General features: G+C 38.7%; 1 protein-coding gene across 1 annotated transcript; it reads right to left on the reverse strand.

The window, feature by feature from the left end:
• Positions 1–778: 778 nt before the first annotated feature.
• slc12a9 (solute carrier family 12 member 9) lies at positions 779–18,727 on the reverse strand. Its single transcript, XM_059351606.1, has 14 exons — positions 18,395–18,727; positions 13,893–14,140; positions 12,909–13,043; positions 11,894–12,031; positions 10,356–10,652; positions 10,159–10,266; positions 8,986–9,097; positions 8,281–8,438; positions 6,870–6,952; positions 6,656–6,780; positions 5,236–5,428; positions 4,385–4,559; positions 2,530–2,676; positions 779–2,442 (listed from the first exon to the last, which is right to left on the reverse strand). Exons 2-14 carry the CDS (start codon positions 14,098–14,100, stop codon positions 1,601–1,603), a joined length of 2,721 nt encoding a protein of 906 aa, XP_059207589.1. The 5' UTR covers positions 14,101–14,140; positions 18,395–18,727; the 3' UTR covers positions 779–1,600.
• Between the last annotated feature and the right edge of the window lie 2,014 nt (positions 18,728–20,741).

Raw genomic sequence — 20,741 nt, forward strand, 5'->3', positions numbered from 1 at the left:
TAAACACAACTCAAGACAGAACATGCCAAAAGCCGTGCAAATGGCTTTTTCTTTTTGCGTTTTGTTAAAAGGTCAAGTGTTGCAACCAAGGTTATAATAGTTTTGGATTTTTCATTAGTTTTAGTTTTAATTTTGTTGTGAATTTCTGTCTTCAAATTCAGTTAGTTTTAGTTAGTTTTTAGAGTGAGTTTTCTAGTTTTAGTTTAGTTTTTATTTTTTGAAAATGCTTAGTTTTAGTTTAGTTTTTATTAGTTTTAGTGTTAGTTTTAGTTTTTTTGCAATGGGGTATTTGTTGGGTGCGTGATTCAAAGAGTTCATAATAAATGTTTCCTTTATTTCCTTTGGTTTATCCATCTCAGCCCCAATAAGGTTATTAACTCTTACAGTTCTGGGTGTTTTGAATTTTGGTTCTAGTGTAAACATCCCAGTCTCAGTAAACATATTCACCATGTGTTGCATGTTCAAATAAATACACTGAATTATGAATGAAAAAAGCTGACAAAAACGAAAACTAAGGACATTTTCACTATAATTTTAGTTAGTTTTAGTTAGTTTTGTAACCACAATATACAGTTTCAGTTAGTTATCGTTTTTTAAAAAACTCTAGTTTTTATTTTTATTTCAGTAAACGAAAATCTTTTTTCCATTCTAGTTTTCGTTATTTCGTTAGTTTTCGTTAACTATAATAACCTTGGTTGCAACACGACAGTAATAACATTTCACCCTGTATTTTGAGGGTGAATGAACTGCTGTGGTTTCAACTGTGATTTTGTCTGAATCATTGTCCTCTTTTTGGTGTATTTTTCACAAGAAAATCCCAATATATATTTTCCCGGTTAGCACACACAACAGCAATGAATGCTGTTCACAATTCTGAGGTAAAACAAGAAGAGCAGTTCCCTTTGTGAATACTACAGATGCACAGTAAAAGGAATGCTTGCAGAAGTGCATGAAAATAAAAAAATCAGCTCAGAATTTAGAACTCTTTGGGTTAAGTTTGTCCAGTATTCAGCAGAAATGTGAGAACTTGGGAAAAAAGCAAACAACAAAAATACAAAATATATATATATATACAAAAAAAAAAAAAATGTATTAACACAATACAATTTAGAGACTGAACCAGAAAAATCTGTTTCTCTCGGCAAAACAAAAATTCATCATTTCATCCATGAAATTATAGAAATTTCTATATTCCATGTCGTAGACAACCCGTATTGCTCCAAACAAATTGTATTTTTGTTTCTTTTCCCGTCTCATGTGAAAAGACAGACCTAAAGCAAATGCAAACAAGAGGTTATACGAGCATAAATCTCCCCCACAATAGTTAGTATTCCCCTGTTTCTTGGCTCAATCACAAAGCCAGTTCAAGTATGAGTTAATAGGAAATTATCCTATTTCAATCCAGAAAGAAACCTCAAGTGGTATATTTTTAAAAATGCATTTGACTGGAGCGTGAGTAAAACAACACAAAAGCATTAGGTGAACGTATAGTAACTGGTGCAACATACTGTACCTTCTCCTTACATTATGTGTTCATCTGACATGTAACCAGAGTTTACACAGATACGACTACAGCATCAATAAACAAGGCTGCACATGCTCATAGATCTGTGTATGTGACCGGGGTGAGACCGTGAATCAGGAGCGTTGGCCCTAAACTATTGGTCACTGCTTCCAGCTGTGCCAAGTACTGCTGCGCCTGGCTGCGCTGAGCAGTGGGTTGAGGTAAATACAGGAAGCGAACAGTGGCTTGCGAGCTGTGCTCCATCAGCATACTGTTCACTGCGGACAGGAAGTCCTCCGACAGAGCGTGTGTTTGCTCCGCAGGGGGCTTCACGTCCTGCTGCACGTGGTGCTGCACCACAGAGTCCCACGGCACGATCTTAATGGACGCCCTGATCCTCAGCTTCTTCAGCAGCTCTCTGAACGTCTCTTCGTTGACCACCCAGCCCTGGTCGCTGGACTCCGTCTCCACATTCAGGAAGATTCTCATCCTCGCGTGGCGCCATTTGTTGGACATGTTGAGCACGCAGGCCATCTGCAGCAGGAAGAGGCTGCACACGTCCTCGTAATCTCGGCTGCCTGGCTGGAGCAGGTTGAGAGGCCACACGTCTATTGTCCGCTCCGACCCGTCCTCTTTGCTATCTTTGTCCTCCCCCTCCAGCTGGAAGAAATAGCGGCCGAGGCAAACGTTCTTGTTCATTTTAATGGCGTCGGAAATGATCCCGACGTACTCCTCTGGTGATAGCCAGCGTGGGCTCTCAACATGTCGGACTGGGGGGAAATGGGCCTGTAATGAAGGCAAATCCACTCCGAAATTATACTCGCCCTCACTGCCTTGTCCTATGGAAGAATCACAGAACGCTGAATCTTGTAGGAAGAAGTCCTCAGGAGTGCAGCTGTCATAAAACCCCAAAATCAGCGTGTTGGGCTTCATGCCACCTAGTAGAGGGAAACAGACAGATGAGGAAACATCATAATCTGTAGTGAAGGTGAGCACGGCAGGGAATATGAGAAATCAGAGCTTACCAAGGCCTGTGATGCGCAGCAGATGCTGTGTTCCCTGTCTGACGGAGGGAGACAGTGTCAGGTCCACAAAGGCCTTCACCCCGAGTTTATCAACCAGGCTCAACCAGAAGTTGTACTGCTGCTGGACCGGGTCTGATGGCAGGGAGTCTAGAACACAGGGAATTCATTTGTCAAACAAATAGTTTAACAATACAGGGATTTATTTCATAGATGGAAAACTTCTGAACACATTTCAGCAGTACAGTAGAACAGAAGTACTCCTTAACCCATTGAGGCCTGAAAAACCGCTGGGCGATTTTAAAATAAGCCTCTAATTTTCTGGAAATTCTGGAAAAATTCTGGAAAAAAAAGTGTGAACTCTTCTACTAAATAATAGATTTTTCAGCCTCTGTAGCAGATAGAAATGAAATTCAAAAAGTATTTGAGAGCTTATACAAAATACTACAAAATGATGTAAACGCTTTCCAGGCTTCAATGGGTTAATTAAAAGTACCACAATGTAAAAGTACTCCATTACAAGTTAACCCTGTGAACCCCAACAAGCTGTTTCAGGGCTTTTTTGGGTCTTTTCACATTTTACCCACTGTGGCCTTGAATTTCACTGCAGTATACAAGTCCTGCAGCTCTATGAAATCAGCACAATCATGGCTATAAGTGGGAACAACTCAAAAATGTTTTTTGTGCAGAATAACACAGATTAACATTCCAATGTAGGTTTTCTTTAAGTTATAGCCAAAATATACAGTTTATTGTAGAAAGAAACTGTCATAAAAAAGGAATTATCTTCTGAAAGTCATTGAACGGATCATAGGTTACAAAAGTGTCCATCATAAAAAGTAACTAAAACGAAGCTTAAAATTGTGATATTTCTGTCAAAATCTCTTTATTCTACATGTCTCATTTAAAATGTTGGCAAAAATAAACCATCTGGAAAACTAGATCCTGTTAAACATTAAATTCTGCTCCTCAGAGACACTGTGAAGCCATGATTGATTCTGCTGAGACGAACGGTCATGTGACAAATATTCACTGAAAATCTGTTTACACAGAGCAGAGAGGAGAGGACAGGAGAGGCTGTAAAAATGCAAATAGTTCAATATGTATAGCATGTGGAGAGTCTTTTTTTCCAAATCTTCATGACACTAAGGCATCAGAGAAATTCAACTTCTGTTTTTTTTATTTTTCCTATTATATGATTTATGTCATAGAGCTGCAGGACTGATATATTGCGTACAATTCAAGGCCACAGTGAGTAAAATGTAAAAAGAGCAAAAACAGCTTGGGATTCAGGGGAATAAACAAACTAATTGCACTGTTTGTAGACTTAGCAATATATCCTAATGGTCACCAGGGGGCAGACAAGGAAACTGAGAGTTAATGTCAGCAGATAATCTGAATCCTCAGGATGCATCACACTATATTCTTATGGTTTGAAAAGGATATGTGCTTATTTAGCAAAATAAACAAAAAGAGAGACATTTGGCTGAATGAAAGTATATCTGGTTTACACGTTCAGGTCTGATGCAGCAATGAAACAGAGGAGACTTATTATCTTATTAATAATGCAAGAGAAGCAGCAGATGGAAAGTGAAAGCCTGTGGTCTCCAGGTAGGCCAATCAGATCTGTTACACAACTTCAGTGATATGCAACCGCATCCTTCTCGTCCTGTTCAGGATAAAAATAATCGCATGATGCCCCGTTAACTGTACACATCAGTGAACGGCTCGCAGGCACATGAGCAGGCTAAAAGGTGAGTTTCACTTGGCTACGAGACCTCCACAATGATTCAAAGATAAGAATAATTTAATACTGTTAGCTGCAGATGGTCACCACAGACCATGCACAGAGAATTACCCAGATCTCCCAGCTGCACATGGCCCAACACATACAGCCCTCCTTTCTTCAGCTGGTTGATGAACAGGATGAGCTGACAGGAGGAGCGAGGGTTGGCCACCATCAGCAGCATCTGCGGCCTCCAGAACTTCACGTGGTCTTTCCTCACATCCAGCATCAGCAGGTACTTACGCACCTAAACCAAAAGGACGACAGCACTGTTGACACACTGAAGCACATGTCTGATAATGTGTGCACTGCAAAAAAAGAAAAGTTGGGTGAACTCAAAATTTTAAGGCAACAAACTTCGATAAAATTGGACAAGTTGGACAATTAAACTAAATATTTGAAGTTTTGTTTTTGAGTTTGCGCAACTCTGAATTCAGATTTTTATCCTTACTTCCTTACTGAATCCTTACTTCTGCTAACTTCTGCAATGTGCTGAATTGGCACGATTGTAACGCCGCTATGAAATGTCAGCTAATGTTGCGACCACAATTTTGAGTTAGCATTGATACGCTAATGGCTACTCTTGTAGCTGTAACAAGCAGCGCCGCTAGCATCAGTTAGCCGATAGCTTTCGCTAATGAGCGAATTTCACCACTTTCCCGCATTTCACAACAAAGAAATAAGAGTTATCAGAACTATTGTCCCTTGTTGTGAACCCCAACTTAAAGATATAAGTAACAACAACTCACCAACTTGTTTTTGAGCAGACAACTGGCTTCCTTTGTTGTGCTAACTTACATTATTGCCCTAAATGTCAATAATTTATATTTCCAAGTTTTACCAACTTAAATCACTGTTTTAGGCCAAAAAATACAAGTTTTTTTGCAGTGTGCTTGTGCTTGTGTGTGTGTGAGTCCACATACCTGATGGAAAATGAGAGCCTGGCTGATGTAGCCCCAGCTGCTGGTGGGTGATCTGTAGTGGAGGAAAAGCAGCAGCAGCAGCAGCAGGACGATGCTGCCTGAGGAGTACACGGGGTTAATGACGAACATCATCACCAGGCAGCTCAGGATGCCCAGCAGGCAGGTGTGCCAGGAGAAGAGCTGGAAGGTCGGCCTGTTAAACACACAGAGACAAAGAACTGAGGCCGCCAGACACATGAAAAACAGAAGCAGAAAGGCAATAAATATTGTTTTTATTTTTTCCCATAAAATATACAATGGGATAAATCCAAGTGAGGCTGATTGTTTGATAACCTAAATAGTTGAAGATTAACCATCTAAGCCGCAAGTTGTTGTTTTTTCTTTACATTTTACTCCCTCTAGCCTTTTATTTTACCCAAATGAAGAAAAAAACGCAAGTTGAATTTCCCTTACATATTGAACTATTTGCATTTTTACAGCCTCTCCTGTCCTCTCCTCTCTGCTCTGTGTAAACAGATTTTCAGTGAATATTTGTCACGTGAGAATAAATCATGGCTTCCCAGTGTCGCCGAGGAGGATTTAATGTTTTTTAACAGGATCTAGTTATTCCAAACGGTTTATTTTTGGCAACGTTTTAAACGAGACATGTAGAATAAAGTGATTTTGACAGAAACATCACAATTTTAAGCTTCGTTTTAGTTACTTTCTCTAACGGAGACTTTCGTAACTGATGATCCATTCAAAGACTGAAAGTTAAAATTTCAATAATAATGCCTGTCTTTACAAGTTCTTACTTCAATAAACGGTGTGTCTTTGGCCATCTTTTTAAGAGCACATACAAAGTTTTGAGCTTTCAAATCTCACAGCATTGAAACTCAACATATCCTCTACAGCCGTATTTAAATTGGGATATTTTACGTCAACAGTAAGTGTTTTTGTTTGTATTTTAATTTTTCAAAAGTGTACTTCGCTGACTACTGTTGAAAAAATGTATGAAGCTTTGATATCATGATTAAAGTGAACAGAACTATTACAGTTATCAGTTATATGACTGTATTGTTAAAATGTGTTGAAAATGTTCAACTAGTACAAATACAAACACTGAAATAATTTCACATTTTAAGTTTTATAATGAAAACTACAAATAAAATTCACAACATGATGCACTCTTTGTTTGCATTAGCATTATAATAATAACAAAGCAAATACTTCATGTAAAAATATAAATAACCATATCAGGATGAGCATGAATGAACATTAAATATGACAGCATTCACTGTGAATGTAATTAAACACAGTTTTTTGATAATTAAAATCCAAAATGACAATACTAACTGTTATGAATTTTCCCATGGTTTTCCTAACTGCAATTCCAACGGATTTCTTATTTTTCCTTTAAGAGTAATTGATCATTTATTACCTGAAATTTGGTGCTGACGCCCACTCAAGAGCCAGGCAGGCCAGGTCAACCGCAGCGAAGGCGAGCAAATAGAAAACAGTCACCACACTGGCTACAGCATTGAGCTGGCCTGCAAAAACTACACACTGAAACACACACAAACACATCACAAACCACAGCTGAGGACACTAGTTGTAATTCTTAAAATACTAAAAACCACAGAAACTCCTCTCACCTGTGCCAGACCCCAGGTGTACAGTACTGAAACCCACGGATTCCCAGAGTTTGATATGATGGCAGCCGGGGCTAACGGCAAACCTGTGAAAGAAAACAAAGGTGTCTTAGGCCCCGTTTACACGAGGACGCTTGTGGGTAAAAACGCCAAAATATTTTAGCGGAAGTGCCTTTCGTTTAGATGGTGACGGCGTTTTTGGGGCTTAAAAACGCAAAAATCTGAAACCACCTTCCAAAGTGGAAAAGTTAAATCCGCTCCGCCGTAGCGTGTCGTCTACACTGACAAGACACAAAACTCTGATCTGATCTGCTCACGTCACGTATGTGTTTACGTCACATACACTACTGGTCAAAAGTTTTAGAACACACCAACTTTTCCAGAATTTAATTGAAAATGATGCAGTTTAATGTCTCAGTGTACTCTGAAATGAATGCACATTTGCAACATTTAAAATTCTTTATTGAGCATGATAGTGTTTTGAAAATAAAAAAAGATTCAAAATCACATTTTATGTTGAACTAAAGGACTAAAAAAAAGACACAAAATGACCAAAAAAAAGACACCAAAAGACACAAAATGACTTACAAAGACATGAAAAGAATTAAAAAATGGACAAAATAGCCCAAGACTCCATAGAGTTAAGTTGTTAACCCATTTCTTGTTTCCTGAAAAAAGGCCTACTTGCATAATTCTGAAATGTACATTATCTTTCAGTTTTGGTTAAGCTTACCTTTTTTTTATTTACTTCTGGCAGTTCACCACTTACCTTCGTACCCTTTCAAGCTGTTCATTTGACTTGAACTGCTTGAATTTCAATAAAAAAATGGAAAAATTGGGGTGTTCTAAAACTTTTGACCGGTAGTGTACATGCTCCAGTACAGGAAATAAACAAACGTGGGATTATTTCCATGCGTCGGACCTTCAAGCTGCTCTGGCAGCTCTAATAAACTTACAGGAGTCTTTCCACCAAATGTACAGGATATGTACAGATAGTATTAGTGAACAGAGAAGGATCTGGAATTACCTCCATCACATTTTGGATGCACCGATTGGTGGGAGGCGAGCCAGACGGCTGTGAACGAGACCTGGGAGATCTAGTGGATGGTGGAGAACTTTGTGGAAGGAGTAGCTGATGAAAATACGTGGTGTGAAAACTTCCACATGCCCAAAGATGCTCTTATCTCTTTAAGTGATGCCGCCTGGCTGCATACAATCCAATTCCACACACTTTTGCGTCACCGTATGCAGCAGATTTCCTCCTGAAAACGCTCGTCTAAACGAGGAATAAAAAGTGAAGACGCAACGCCACTTTTGCGTCTTCTGTTCAGACCGTCATCATGTAAACGTAGCCTTAAAATACAACTGAGCTGAAAACAACACTGAAGTGATGAGCAGAAACTTGAAGCCTTACCAAAGAGACTATCCAAAGCCAGAGCATGGAGGATACGGGACGCTCCGATCATGGAGCACATCGCAGCTGACAGAGAAGCACAGAAAATCCCAGCGGTGACGAACGGCGGCCAGATGTTTATTCTCTGGAGAAACCCATAATCCTGAATCAAAAGGGTCCTAAAGAAGAACAGACAAATAACTACTAATTCAATTCCTGATCTCTCTTTAAACTTCTGAACCCCAACAAGCCTTTTCAGGGCGTTTCTACTCTTTTTACATTTTACTCCTATTTAATACTATAGTCCTGCAGCTCTATGGAATCAGCACAATCATGGCTAGAAGTGGGAAAGACTCACAGGCTTCATGACAAAAATCGCAAAAAAGAAAAAAATGCAAGTTGACTTTCTCTGACAATTTAAAAAGAAATGGAATAAAATGGAATTTGTTACATGTACAATAAAGTGATTTTGACAAAAAAAAAAAATCACAATTTTAAGCTTTGTTTGGTTACTTTTTCCCCCAACAGAAACTTTCGTGACCTATAATCTGTTCAAGAACTGTTGAAAAGTTAAAATTTTGAAAATAATGGCCGTTTTTACAGTTTCTTTCCACTGTCAACCTTGTATTTAAAGGCAAAAACTTTTAAAGAAAACATATCTTGGTGGGGTTCAGAGTAAGTATCCATATCACATAGTATATAATGGTATCACGAGCCATTTCAGACCTGTCACATGTGGCGCTGACCAGGATGAAGAGGAGGACGTAGACCGTGAAAGTGTAAAAGACGGCTACGATGGTGCCTTTAGGGATGGAAACACTCGGAGTCTTCAGCTCCCCTTCAGAGATGAGACAGATTAACAGGATGTGAATGTTTTGTGGACCATACGCTGTAAAAAGTGAAGCCAAAACATCTCAACTGGTTGCCGGCTACAGTACAGGTCATTAACCACGCCAGGGGCTTAAATGTAGACCCGTGGGATTGATGGGGCCCGTAGAGAGAGTGGGCCCTCGAGCCATGTGTCAGCTGGAGAATCAGCCCAGCTAGTGATTAAGAAAGACGCCGTGTTCAAAACAGAACTCATGTTTAGTGAAATTTCGAGCCATTTGCTGTGCATGCCCTTGGAAAGGTGAACCAATCTCCATCATGGTTTTTATTATTTAACACTAACACTCACATGCATAAACACACACAGATTCATGGACACGCTACATGCACCACCCCTTATTTTCTCATTAGTCTATTTTAGTATATCTTAGTATTTATTTTTATTTTTTTTTGTGTGTCGTTAGTTTGTGGTTTATTCCTTTTCTTGGAGATCCTCATTTGGGGAATACCAGTTTGCCTTGTATATATGTTTGTCTGTTTACCCTATGTTTTGTTATTTACTTTGTGAATATATACCTTGAAAAAAAAGGGAGGAAAAAAAATGCAAGGTACAATATTGTAAAGAAAACAAAATGACTGATTATGTTTGTGAAAGTAAGAAGCCTTGCAATAAAGTATTAAAAAAAATGTTTTTTATTATTTGTGAAATTCTAAAAACTATAAATAAAAACTATAAATACACTTAATATTATTAAAACAATAATTTAGAAGAATAATTCAAGGTTGGGCAATATTGAAATCCTGCTGCTGATGTAAACCATATAAAATATTATCGTCCAAAAAAAAGATGAGGACAGAATATGGGAATATATGCCAAATGAAAAAATACATAAAAAATACGATGTGTTTGAAAAAATGGAAAATGGTTAATTGAAAAAGATTTGTGTTTTTTAAGATTTGTGCACACTATGTTATATAACCTTTTTCCAAATAAAAATGTAATTTAATAAATAAATAGCTAAATAAAATTAAATACAATATGACTATACATGTAAAAGGACAAGCTTTAACCTGACATGTTGGCTCCGGCCATGATCCCAGTGCAGCTGGTGAACATGATGGCGAACACAGTGGCGAAATTCATGACAGAGTTGGTGCTGTAGTCCAAAGAGTAACCAGCTGCAACGATAAAAATGAGGAACAACAAAAACATTTTATAGAAGCCTCTAAATTTACAACCACTTTCACATCCTCATGACAACACTCACAGCCCAGGTTGTTCCTCAGAGTGGTGGCGCTGAAGCCCGTGTAGCTGGCGTTGTAGCGGAGCGTCTGGTTGCCCGTTCCCTTGTGGGTGATGACGAAATCGCGAGGTTTGACCGCCACCGAGCTGATGAAGATGGACAGCAAGGACACGGTGACCAGCAGCAGGATGGCGAAGGCGGTGCGGGAGTAGATCTTGGAGCCCACCAGACACACGAACAGACACAGCAGGAGGACGACTGACGAGTACAGCACCGTGTACCAGTAACCCTGAGGGAGCACCCGCACGGCCTCAGAGGAGTCTGGAACACAGGAGGAAGAAAACTGAGAATGCTCAAGGAAAAGTGTAGCAGGTAGAACAAGAGATAGATCAGTGGTTCCCAACCTTTTTCTTGAGGGACCCACATTTTTACCATTGTAAACTTTGGCGACCCCCCCATTGTCGATTGCTTCTATGAAGCTGAACTCAATGTAACTTTCATAGTACCCTCTCTTTTTCTTTTTGAGATATTCAGCATTTTCGTCTCCCTGACGCTTCACCAATTTTCCTTTAGCTCTGTGTTACCATTAGGTGAGGTTACCGCTGGTTGAGGTTACCGCTAGGTGAGGTTACCGCTAGGTGAGGTTACCGCTAGGTGAGGTTACCGCTAGGTGAGGTGACCATTAGGTGAGGTTACCGCTAGGTGAAGTTACCACTTGGTGAGGTTACCGCTAGGTGAGGTTACCGCTAGGTGAGGTGACCATTAGGTGAGGTGACCACTAGGTGAGGTTACCGCTAGGTGGTTACCACTTGGTGAGGTTACCACTTGGTGAGGTTACCACTAGGTGAGGTTACCACTAGGTGAGGTTACCGCTAGGTGAGGTTACCGCTAGGTGAGGTTACCGCTGGTTGAGGTTACCGCTAGGTGAGGTTACCACTAGGTGAGGTTACCGCTAGGTGAAGTTACCGCTAGGTGAGGTTACCACTAGGTGAGGTTACCATTAGGTGAGGTTACCGCTAGGTGAGGTTACCGCTAGGTGAAGTTACCGCTAGGTGAAGTTACCGCTAGGTGAGGTTACCATTAGGAGAGGTTACCTCTAGGTGAGGTTACCGCTAGGTGAGGTTACCGCTAGGTGAAGTTACCGCTAGGTGAGGTTACCGCTAGGTGAGGTTGCCGCTAGGTGAGGTTACCACTTGGTAAGGTTACCACTAGGTGAAGTTACCGCTAGGTGAAGTTACCACTAGGTGAGGTTACCTCTAGGTGAGGTTACCACTAGGTGAGGTTACACATGTCCTTATTCTCACGATATAGCCTTTATTTTTAAACTTTTCTATAGTGATTTTTCTATTTAAATAAATGAATAAACGTTTAATGTAGCCCTTATTTAGTTGTTTTTGTCCCACTAATGAATTAAATGTTGACTCATCTATATTTAACACATTAGATTTATTACATCCCATAAAATCAAGAGGGCTTCGCGACCCCCCCGTGGATCTTTCGCGCCCCCCTGGAGGGGTCGGGACCCCCCTGTTGGGAATCACTGAGATAGAGCAACAACTTACCAGGATCCGAACCGAATACGTCAAGAATCGCCTCCACAAGACCGAGAACATACTCTCCACATGCAAACACTTTGGCCAGGAAAAACATCAAACCAATGCTGCCTCCGAACTCCGGACCCAGAGACCGACTGATCATGTCTGTTCACATTTTGTTAAGGTCGATGTTTCACTGTGAAATTGTTCAATAGTGGGCAGGATCAAACCACACTTAACCTCCTGAGAACCTGCGTCCTCATATGTGGACATTACATTTTAGGTTTGCTGGACCTTTATACTTCATTCTGCTTAACTATGACATGTTGTCCTCAGCAGTACACACTCTAGAAAATACATCAAGGAGTGAAAAAAATCAGATGGCAGCATCTTGGTAAAGTCAATCAACAGCTTATCCCCAGAAAGAAGTGGACCAGGTACAAAACCTGATCAGATTTTATGGTTTAAACTTGTTTATTTGTGCTTAATAATGTTTGTAGTTTGAGATTCTGTACATTTTGACTATTTTTAGCAATAGCAACAAGCTACGACTGCTAATCAGGAAGTTCTCATTTGAGAACGAATAGATTTTGCTATCGTTCTTTCAAAGAGAGGCTGTAAATGTATCGAAATAAACTGATTTACACACTAGTGAATTAACTTGTGTTCTACAGTAAAATAACGCCTAGTTTTTAATAATACTTTGTTTTTAATAATGCTTAGTTTTTGTACTTATCATGTCCTACTAATCCTAAATTTTTAGGAGAAACTAACAATACTTGCCAAACTAAAGCTTGGGTCTCAGGAGGTTAAGAAGACTTTCATTCCTGAATCATTACAGTTTTTTTCGCCATTTTACACATAAATCTAGTATTTAAAAATGGTAACCAAGACAGAGTATCATGAAGACATAAGTCATTGCAAAGCTTAGATTATAATCTATCTAAAAGTCACATTTTAATGACACTAAAGACAACAGAATTCAAACTTTGACTTTGAATGCTGCGGTCTACGGTTTGAAATAGCTGATGTGTAAGGATACAGTATGCTCCACCACCTTGGATAGCACCATTGGTGGAAATGGCACAGATGGACAGTATTGTGAGAGAAATGATGGTGTAGGCTACAACCACCATTAATAGACCCTGCAACAGCCCCGCGTGACCAACCACAAACCCTGTAAGACACATCACATCAGAGTTAGTCACCACGGCACAATGACTCACTTATATTGTAAGTTACTCACACAAACATCCACTGTAAACACAAAAACCTCCTCCACCACTCAGTCAGGCAGCTTAGCCAAATAAAGGGGACACGTCGGACAAAAGCACCAATTTTTTTCCACATGCTCTCTATCACCATAGGTTTCAATTTTTGGTAGGAGCCACTTCATCAAGATTGCGGATCAGAGATGGCAGCCATATAAAGTCTATGGGAAATGCTATATCTTCCAAGCCACTTAGAAGGTCAATCTTGGTGTCAAAATCTACATTTTCTGGGTCAAGGAATCATTTAAAGCTATTGAGAATATCACTAGATGATTTTTTGATCAAATAAATATGTTCATTTTCACCCAGACTGGTAGGCAACTCGCTTCAAGTGCTGCAGCAGGGAATCCTGAGTTGAAAATGTTTGGAATCTATGTTCACGGCAGAGTGCAGATTAGCTGCCATGTACACTGCAAAATAAAATCAAGGGAACACTTTTCATCTCATGTCAGATCTTGATCAGCACATTATTTACAGTGAGTCATCTAGTGATATTCTCAATAGCTTTAATTGATTCCTTGACCCAGAAAATGTATATTTTGACCCCAAGATTGACCTTCTAAGTGGCTTGAAAGATACATTGGTTCTCATAGACTTTATATGGCTGCCATCTCCGATCCACAATCTTGATGAAGTGGCTCCTACCAAAAATTTAAACCTATAGTGATGGAGAGCATGTGGAAAAAATGTGGTGCTTTTGTCCGACGTGTCCCCTTTCTCCTCAGATCTGGTACTAAGCCGCCTGACTAACTCACCGGTTCTCAGGAACAGCACGATGCTGAACATTGAGAGGATGGTCGGCACCATCACCCCGAAGAAAGTATTCAGTCTTCGAGGGTCTTTGCTCGGCGTCCCCGGGTCGGACTGAGGGGCGGCGGCGTCCAGCTCCACGCTGCTGCATGCCGCCGTCACAGCCAGACCGCACACGCCCGACGTAATCAGAGGGGTTCGCTCAGTCGACATCGTCGCTGAGAGGAGAAGACCCTGGGGTCAGTCTGTGACCCTGTGACAGAGAAGTGGATGAGGACTTTAGTTCCACACTGTTAAAAAGTAATTTTCCAGAAATGTACTGTATTAATACACAGGTTTTTTTGTGTGCAAATGCCATAAACAATATTCTTTTGTTACAGATATTAACCATAAAGTGAAGTAAATGTATTTAAATTATCTGCAGTTATTTATTTTTTTATCAAGGTGTTTTTATTTTGTTTTACAGATTATAGTTTACAATTTAACATAGGTCCAACAGAACACACAGGGAAAAAGGGAAAGAAAAAAAAAAAAAACCCTCAGTAACCCCCCCCCCCCCCCCCCCCAAGTACCAGACTTAACAGTTCACAGTGTGAAATACATAGTTAAAAATACAGAATTCATATAGCCAGATTAGCAAAAATCAGAAAGAAAAAAAAAGAAGAAAACAAAGAAACAAAAACATAACAACAAATACATAAATATAAATATAATTATAATGATGACTGAGGCCAACAGCAGAGGTTTACAGTATTATATTGTCTGCCTCCATATCTTCAACAAACATTAAGAAAGGCTGCCAAATGTTATAAAATTTTCTAGTAGACCCCCTAATTGTGTATCTGATCTTCTCCAACTTGATATGGTACATGATTTCCCTAATCCAATGACTGTATGTTGGAGGTGTTGGGTCTTTCCATTTCAATTATCTGCAGTTATTTTAAGTGTCTGGGACATTTTTTTTTTACAGTGCAGCTCAAAAATTCACTATATCAGCGGATGTATTGATATCTTGAATTTTCCTCTCTAGTTTTCCCAAATTGTCTTTTGTGCAGAATAACACAGTTATAATGACATTAAAAACAAAGGAAAAGCAAGTTGAATTTCTCTGATAAATTAATTAAAAAAAATCTTTTTAAAAAGTGCCCACAAGTGTCATGAATATTGGAAAAAAAAGTTGTGCCTCCAAATGCTATACATATTGAACTATTTGCATTTTTACAACCTCGCCTGTCCTCTCCTCTCTGCTCTGTGTAAACAGCCTGCAGTTCTGTCTGATTGTCAATAAATATTTGTCACATTTCATTGAATCATGGCTTCACAGTGTCGCTGAGGAGCAGAATTTAATGTTTTCAACTGGATCCAGTTATTCCAAACAGTACATGTTTTGACAGAGCATGTAGAATAACTGGATTTTCTACAGAAATATCCCTATTTTAAGCTTTATTTTGGTTTCTTTTTCTAATGGAAACTGTCGTTTGCTATGATCCGTTCAAGGATTGTTGACAAGTTAAAATTTTGGCGATACTGCCTGTTTTTACAGTGTATTTTTGGTGATCTGTTCAAGAAAAACATACGTTTCAATCCTGCCGGCGGGGTTCAGAGGGTTAATACCTGTTCACAGGCGATCAGAAAGCACCTTCAGTGTCTTGCTCAATGATATTTCAACATATGTAGAGGAGGAGCCGGTGATTTAACCCTGTGATTAAAGGACTCCTTAGCCACAGTCACCTGAATACCAAGTGTGTGTTCATGTTAAACATTTCCCCCATTTTAAAAAGGGACAAAGTGAGTTAATATACAGTACAGGCCAAAAGTTTGGACACACACCTTCTCATTCAATGCGTTTTTCTTTATTTTCATGACTATTTACATTGTAGATTCTCACTGAAGGCATCAAAACTATGAATAAACACATATGGAATTATGTACTTAACAAAAAAAGTGTGAAATAACTGAAAACATGTCTTGTATTTTAGATTCCTCAAAGTAACCACCCTTTGCTTACTAGAATATAAGACATGTTTTCAGTTATTTCACACTTTTTTGTTAAGTACATAATTCCTCATGTGTTCATTAATAGTTTTGATGAATCTACAATGTAAATAGTCATGAAAATAAAGGAAACGCATTGAATGAGCTTCAACTTGAATGAGCGAGAAATTTTTGGCCTGTACTGTATACCGTCAGTGTCTTTTCTTTAATTGAAGTCTCAATCTTTCATTCAAATCACATGTAGCTTTATGCAACAAAGACAAAGGCTTTTGTTTTTGATTTTACCCTTTTCAGCACTGCCTATTAAGAAGATCATCATGTGCACAGTAGCACGTCATGTACTGTCTTGTGAACGTTCCAGCTTCACATCAACAAATTGTTCACTTTAACCCTCTGACCCCCAACAAGCCCTTTCAGATTTCAGCATCTAGTTGTTCCAACTGGTTGATTTTTGGCAACGGCTTAAAATGAGACATGTAGAATAATGGGATTTTTTACAGAAATATCCCAATTTTAAGCTTCGTTTTCGGTAATTTTTCTAAAAGGAGACTTTCTTAACCTGTGATCTATTCAAGGACTGTCAGAAAGGTCAAATGTTGACGATAATATCTGTTTTTACAGTTTCTTGCTACAATAAACGTTGTATTTTTGGCGATCTTTTAAAGAAAACATATGTTTCAGGGTTTTGAAGAGCTGGCATTAATTGGGATTTATTAAACATTTTTTTCAGATTCAGTTGCTCAACACAAGCATGCAAATGAAACCAAACAAGTTCACCAGCACTCAGGTGCCACACAGTCACCTGACAAGACAATGCAGTACCTGCTCGGTTACTTTCTCCAGACAGTCACTTCCCATGTTTACATCTCTTTGCTACTCAAACACCAGAGAGAAAAGGCTGTGGCCTGCTGTTTTTAATGAATGCTGCTGCTACTCACACCTCCAGCTGGTATTTACAGTCAGCTGATTCACAGCTGCCCGTTTGTTTCTACATGTAGCGCAAAGTGCAGAGCAGAAATCTCAGCTGAGCAGCCTGAGCGGGCCCCGTGTGCACAGGTGACCCTCGCTGTTATCTTCCCCTCATCGTTCAACTTTCCCCATTCCTTCTCAAGGTGGAGCTGTCATCACTGAAGCTGCCAGTGTTGCCTCTCTGTGAGCTACAAGAATCACATCATATGAATCCCAAAGTAGACAATACGACATGACGGGACATGAAGCAAATTCATTTTATAATTGTTATAGTGATCACACCCTGTTACTGAGTCACAGGAGTAACTAGAGTGTCATGATTATTGTGAGATTGATTGTCATGAGTCATGATTAATTCTGCTGAGAAGGACGGTCACGTGACAAATATTCACTGAAAATCTGTTTACACAGACCAGAGAGGAGAGGACAGGAGATAATATATATTCAATAATTATTATTTTTTAAAGAGCTGAGGAAAGGCTATCTGAATTCGTTTCAATTTACAGTGAGGAAAAAACCGGAGGAGGGAACCTGTACCAAGAGGTAGAAACAGAATCAATTATAGAAATAAACTAAAAAAATAGAAAAAAAAAATAGTTAAACAGATAAAATATTATTATTATTGTTATTATTATTATTATTATTATCATCACCATAGAAACTTAAAGGCTATAATAAAAAGTAAAATATAGTGAATAATTACACAGAAAAAAATACATTAAAACAATAATTATATTATTATCATTATTATTATTATTATTATTATTATAGAAACTTAAAGACTACACTAAAAAGTAAAATACAGCCGATAATTAGACAGGTATACAAATAATAAAGCTCTATTAAAAGCCAGACTAGAACAGTAAAATACAATAAATAAATAAACAAACACACTGACAAAACTCAGTCAAAAGCTAGACCAAAACAGTAGTTTGCTTTTAAGAATATCACTAGTGACTCGTCACATGTAGCTATTTTGCAAGTTTTGGGTGAAAACACATGTGATGAGTCATATATCATGTGAACAGTTTTAAAAGGGGGAAGTTGTAGCCTAGAATCAATGAGAAGTGTATTCATGCTCGGTATCTATAACTCTTAGTTCCTTTATCTGTGGCTGGTGCAGGCAGCAGAGGCGTTTAGCCGCTCGGTCATGCCCTGCAGGATGCTGCTGGTGACGCACTCACACTAAAAGCTACAGAAAGACTTCAGGAACAAGTCGGTGCCCCAAAATAAATCTCCGTCTCCGCCACACACACACACACATACGTAGCATGAGGGTGGAGCAAATGCTCCAAAGCATTAAAACTTTACATCTTTTGTGGTGTCAAAAAGAAAACACAATGCGCCACATTTTGCAGCTGCATCTTGAGTAAACGTTTGTTTACGTTTTTTAGGGTCGGAAGTGTCCGCGCCGGCGGTTCGCCCAGCTGTAATAAAACAACGCACCCGGCTGTTAAAGTCCTCCTGCAGCGTGTCAGTCAAACATCCTGGATTTTCACACCCACTGTGTCCCCTTAAAGCACCAAAAACAAGGCAAACTTACCTCGATGAACCTCCACGAGAGAGTTCCACACACTTCCTGTTTCTTTTCCGTGTCTGTCCCAGCTGTCTAAACGATGCGGAGGGTCAGATGCGCAGTGGACAGTCTTAATGGAGCCGCCGCCCGGTGGACAGCACCGTGCTGTCCCGAGAGTTGGATGCTGTGGAAGATGTGCTGCCCAATAACAACCCGGCAGCCATGGCACGCCTCGTCCCTCTATTATTTGTTCAAAAGTGTCACGGGAGAACAGAAACCGCCCATGTGACTGCTGAGAGGGGAGGGCAGAAATGCCACAAATATGAGCAAAGATACAGCTGCTGGGCTGGAAAAACCACGCCCCTTTATTGCACTGAAACGTGACCACCAATAATTTATTAAAACTTTTAAAAAAGCATGTACATAAAGTGGGTATGATCTCAATCTATTGCACAAACTAGGAAACAAAGTTGCAAGCATGCACATGCTATAGAGGCCATATGAACATGAGGTAAAGTTGGAACTGTGTAACTGGACTGTAGTGCCTCTAATCCACAGCAGGGGGCGCTGTAGCAACAGAGATGACGTCCATAAATAGAAAGGGGATCATGGTAAGGTCAGGTAAAGTTTTTCATTTTAATCATAATTGATTTTTCTCTCAAAAAGAATGCAAACAAGTATAAAATGGGAACCAAAAACAAACAAGAGGTCAAATAAATACATTTGAGCAAATGTGGCAGAAACTGAAAGTGGACATTTTCCCAAAACACCCTTCTTTTGTTTAAATCTGTTTCCATATGGATGCAAGTCTAGTAGTATATATGTATGGGTATAATTGCATGTCTATATGTCAGTTATTGATTAAAAAATCCCTTTTATGAACAAAACAACTAATTTTTGTTCAAACTATGCTGTAAAATGCTGAATAAAAATAATAAAAATAAGAATTAAAGATAAATAAATAAGATAAATAAGAATTAAATAAATAAACAAGGGGACTGATATTGAGATTGTAGGATTTAACCACTATTAAAAAGCCCCAATGACAAGTACAATGCGGTTCATATTTTTATGCATTATGGAAATGTTGCATGGTTCTTCTACTATGGCTAAATGTTTTTGAACTTTTTATTGTGTGGATTATTTATTATATTTATTGAATTGAACTTATTTTTTATAATATAAACATATATCATACATTGTATGATATATATTATATTTTATTATCATTTTCATATATACAGTTGCAAGAAAAAGTATGTGAACCTTTTGAAATGAACTTGTTTTCTGCATTAATTTGTCATAAAATGTGATTTGATCTGTTCTAGTTGGAGACAAACACAATGTGCTTAACCTAATACCACACAAACAATTCTAATATTTCATGTCTTTATTGAATATATCCATGAAACATTCATAATGCTGGTAGAAAAAGTAAGTGAACCCTTATGCTAAAGGCTAATGACTCTATTAAGAGCTAATTTGAGACACAAAATTAGCAAAGTTGGAGTCCTAACAATGAAATGAGATTTTAGTGAGGTGTACCTGTAAAAAACACTCAAACTTTTTGAGTTTGCTATTAACAAGAACCATCTTGTGCTGTTTTGCTGCCTCAGGGCCTGGTCCACTTGCTATCATGTAGATATATATACATATATTTGGGGGAAAGGGAAAAAAAGAAGGGTTTTGATGTAATACAGGTCACAAACTTAATGCACTGAATTACTTTTTGTAAACAGCAAAATATATGCATATATGTATTATTGTAGCCAGTTTTAGTTATCTATATCAAAGTCTATTATGTTTCCTGCGTTTTTGTTTATTTGTTTTTCTACTTGTTTATTATTATCATTACAAAGCCCATCATTTAGTCGGTTAGGTGTACAGATATAATATAGTATATGCAGGGCTTAGCCTGGACAAACATGTTTTAATGTTTTTTTTATTCATGCAGTCTGGCACCTGATTTACTTGTAAAATGTATAAAAAAATCCCATTGTAAATATTTTTCTTTTTATTGATAATCAGGCCAAAAAGTCAGACATGATAGAAAGCTTTCTACTGTACTGGCAAGCTCTGCATGCACATTATTCTGCCCAGATAAGCTCAAACGTCCAAGTAAAGTAAAATAAAAAAATATTTTTGACATACTGGTCAGTCCATAGACTAATGGATTAACAGTAGAATATGTCGGATTAGATTAGATTAGGTTAATTTTGGTTATAGGTTAAATCAGGTTAGGCCCCATAATCATCCCACAACCCTGATTACCACACAGGTTGGGAGGCTGCAAAATAAAAGGGAATAATAGAAAGAAGACATAAAATATACTGTCTCTGTACAGTTTTCAATTGAATATGTCACAAAGGAGTCA

Source organism: Centropristis striata, chromosome 15 (genome assembly GCF_030273125.1).
Source record: "Centropristis striata isolate RG_2023a ecotype Rhode Island chromosome 15, C.striata_1.0, whole genome shotgun sequence".
NCBI classification, from domain to species: domain Eukaryota; kingdom Metazoa; phylum Chordata; class Actinopteri; order Perciformes; family Serranidae; genus Centropristis; species Centropristis striata.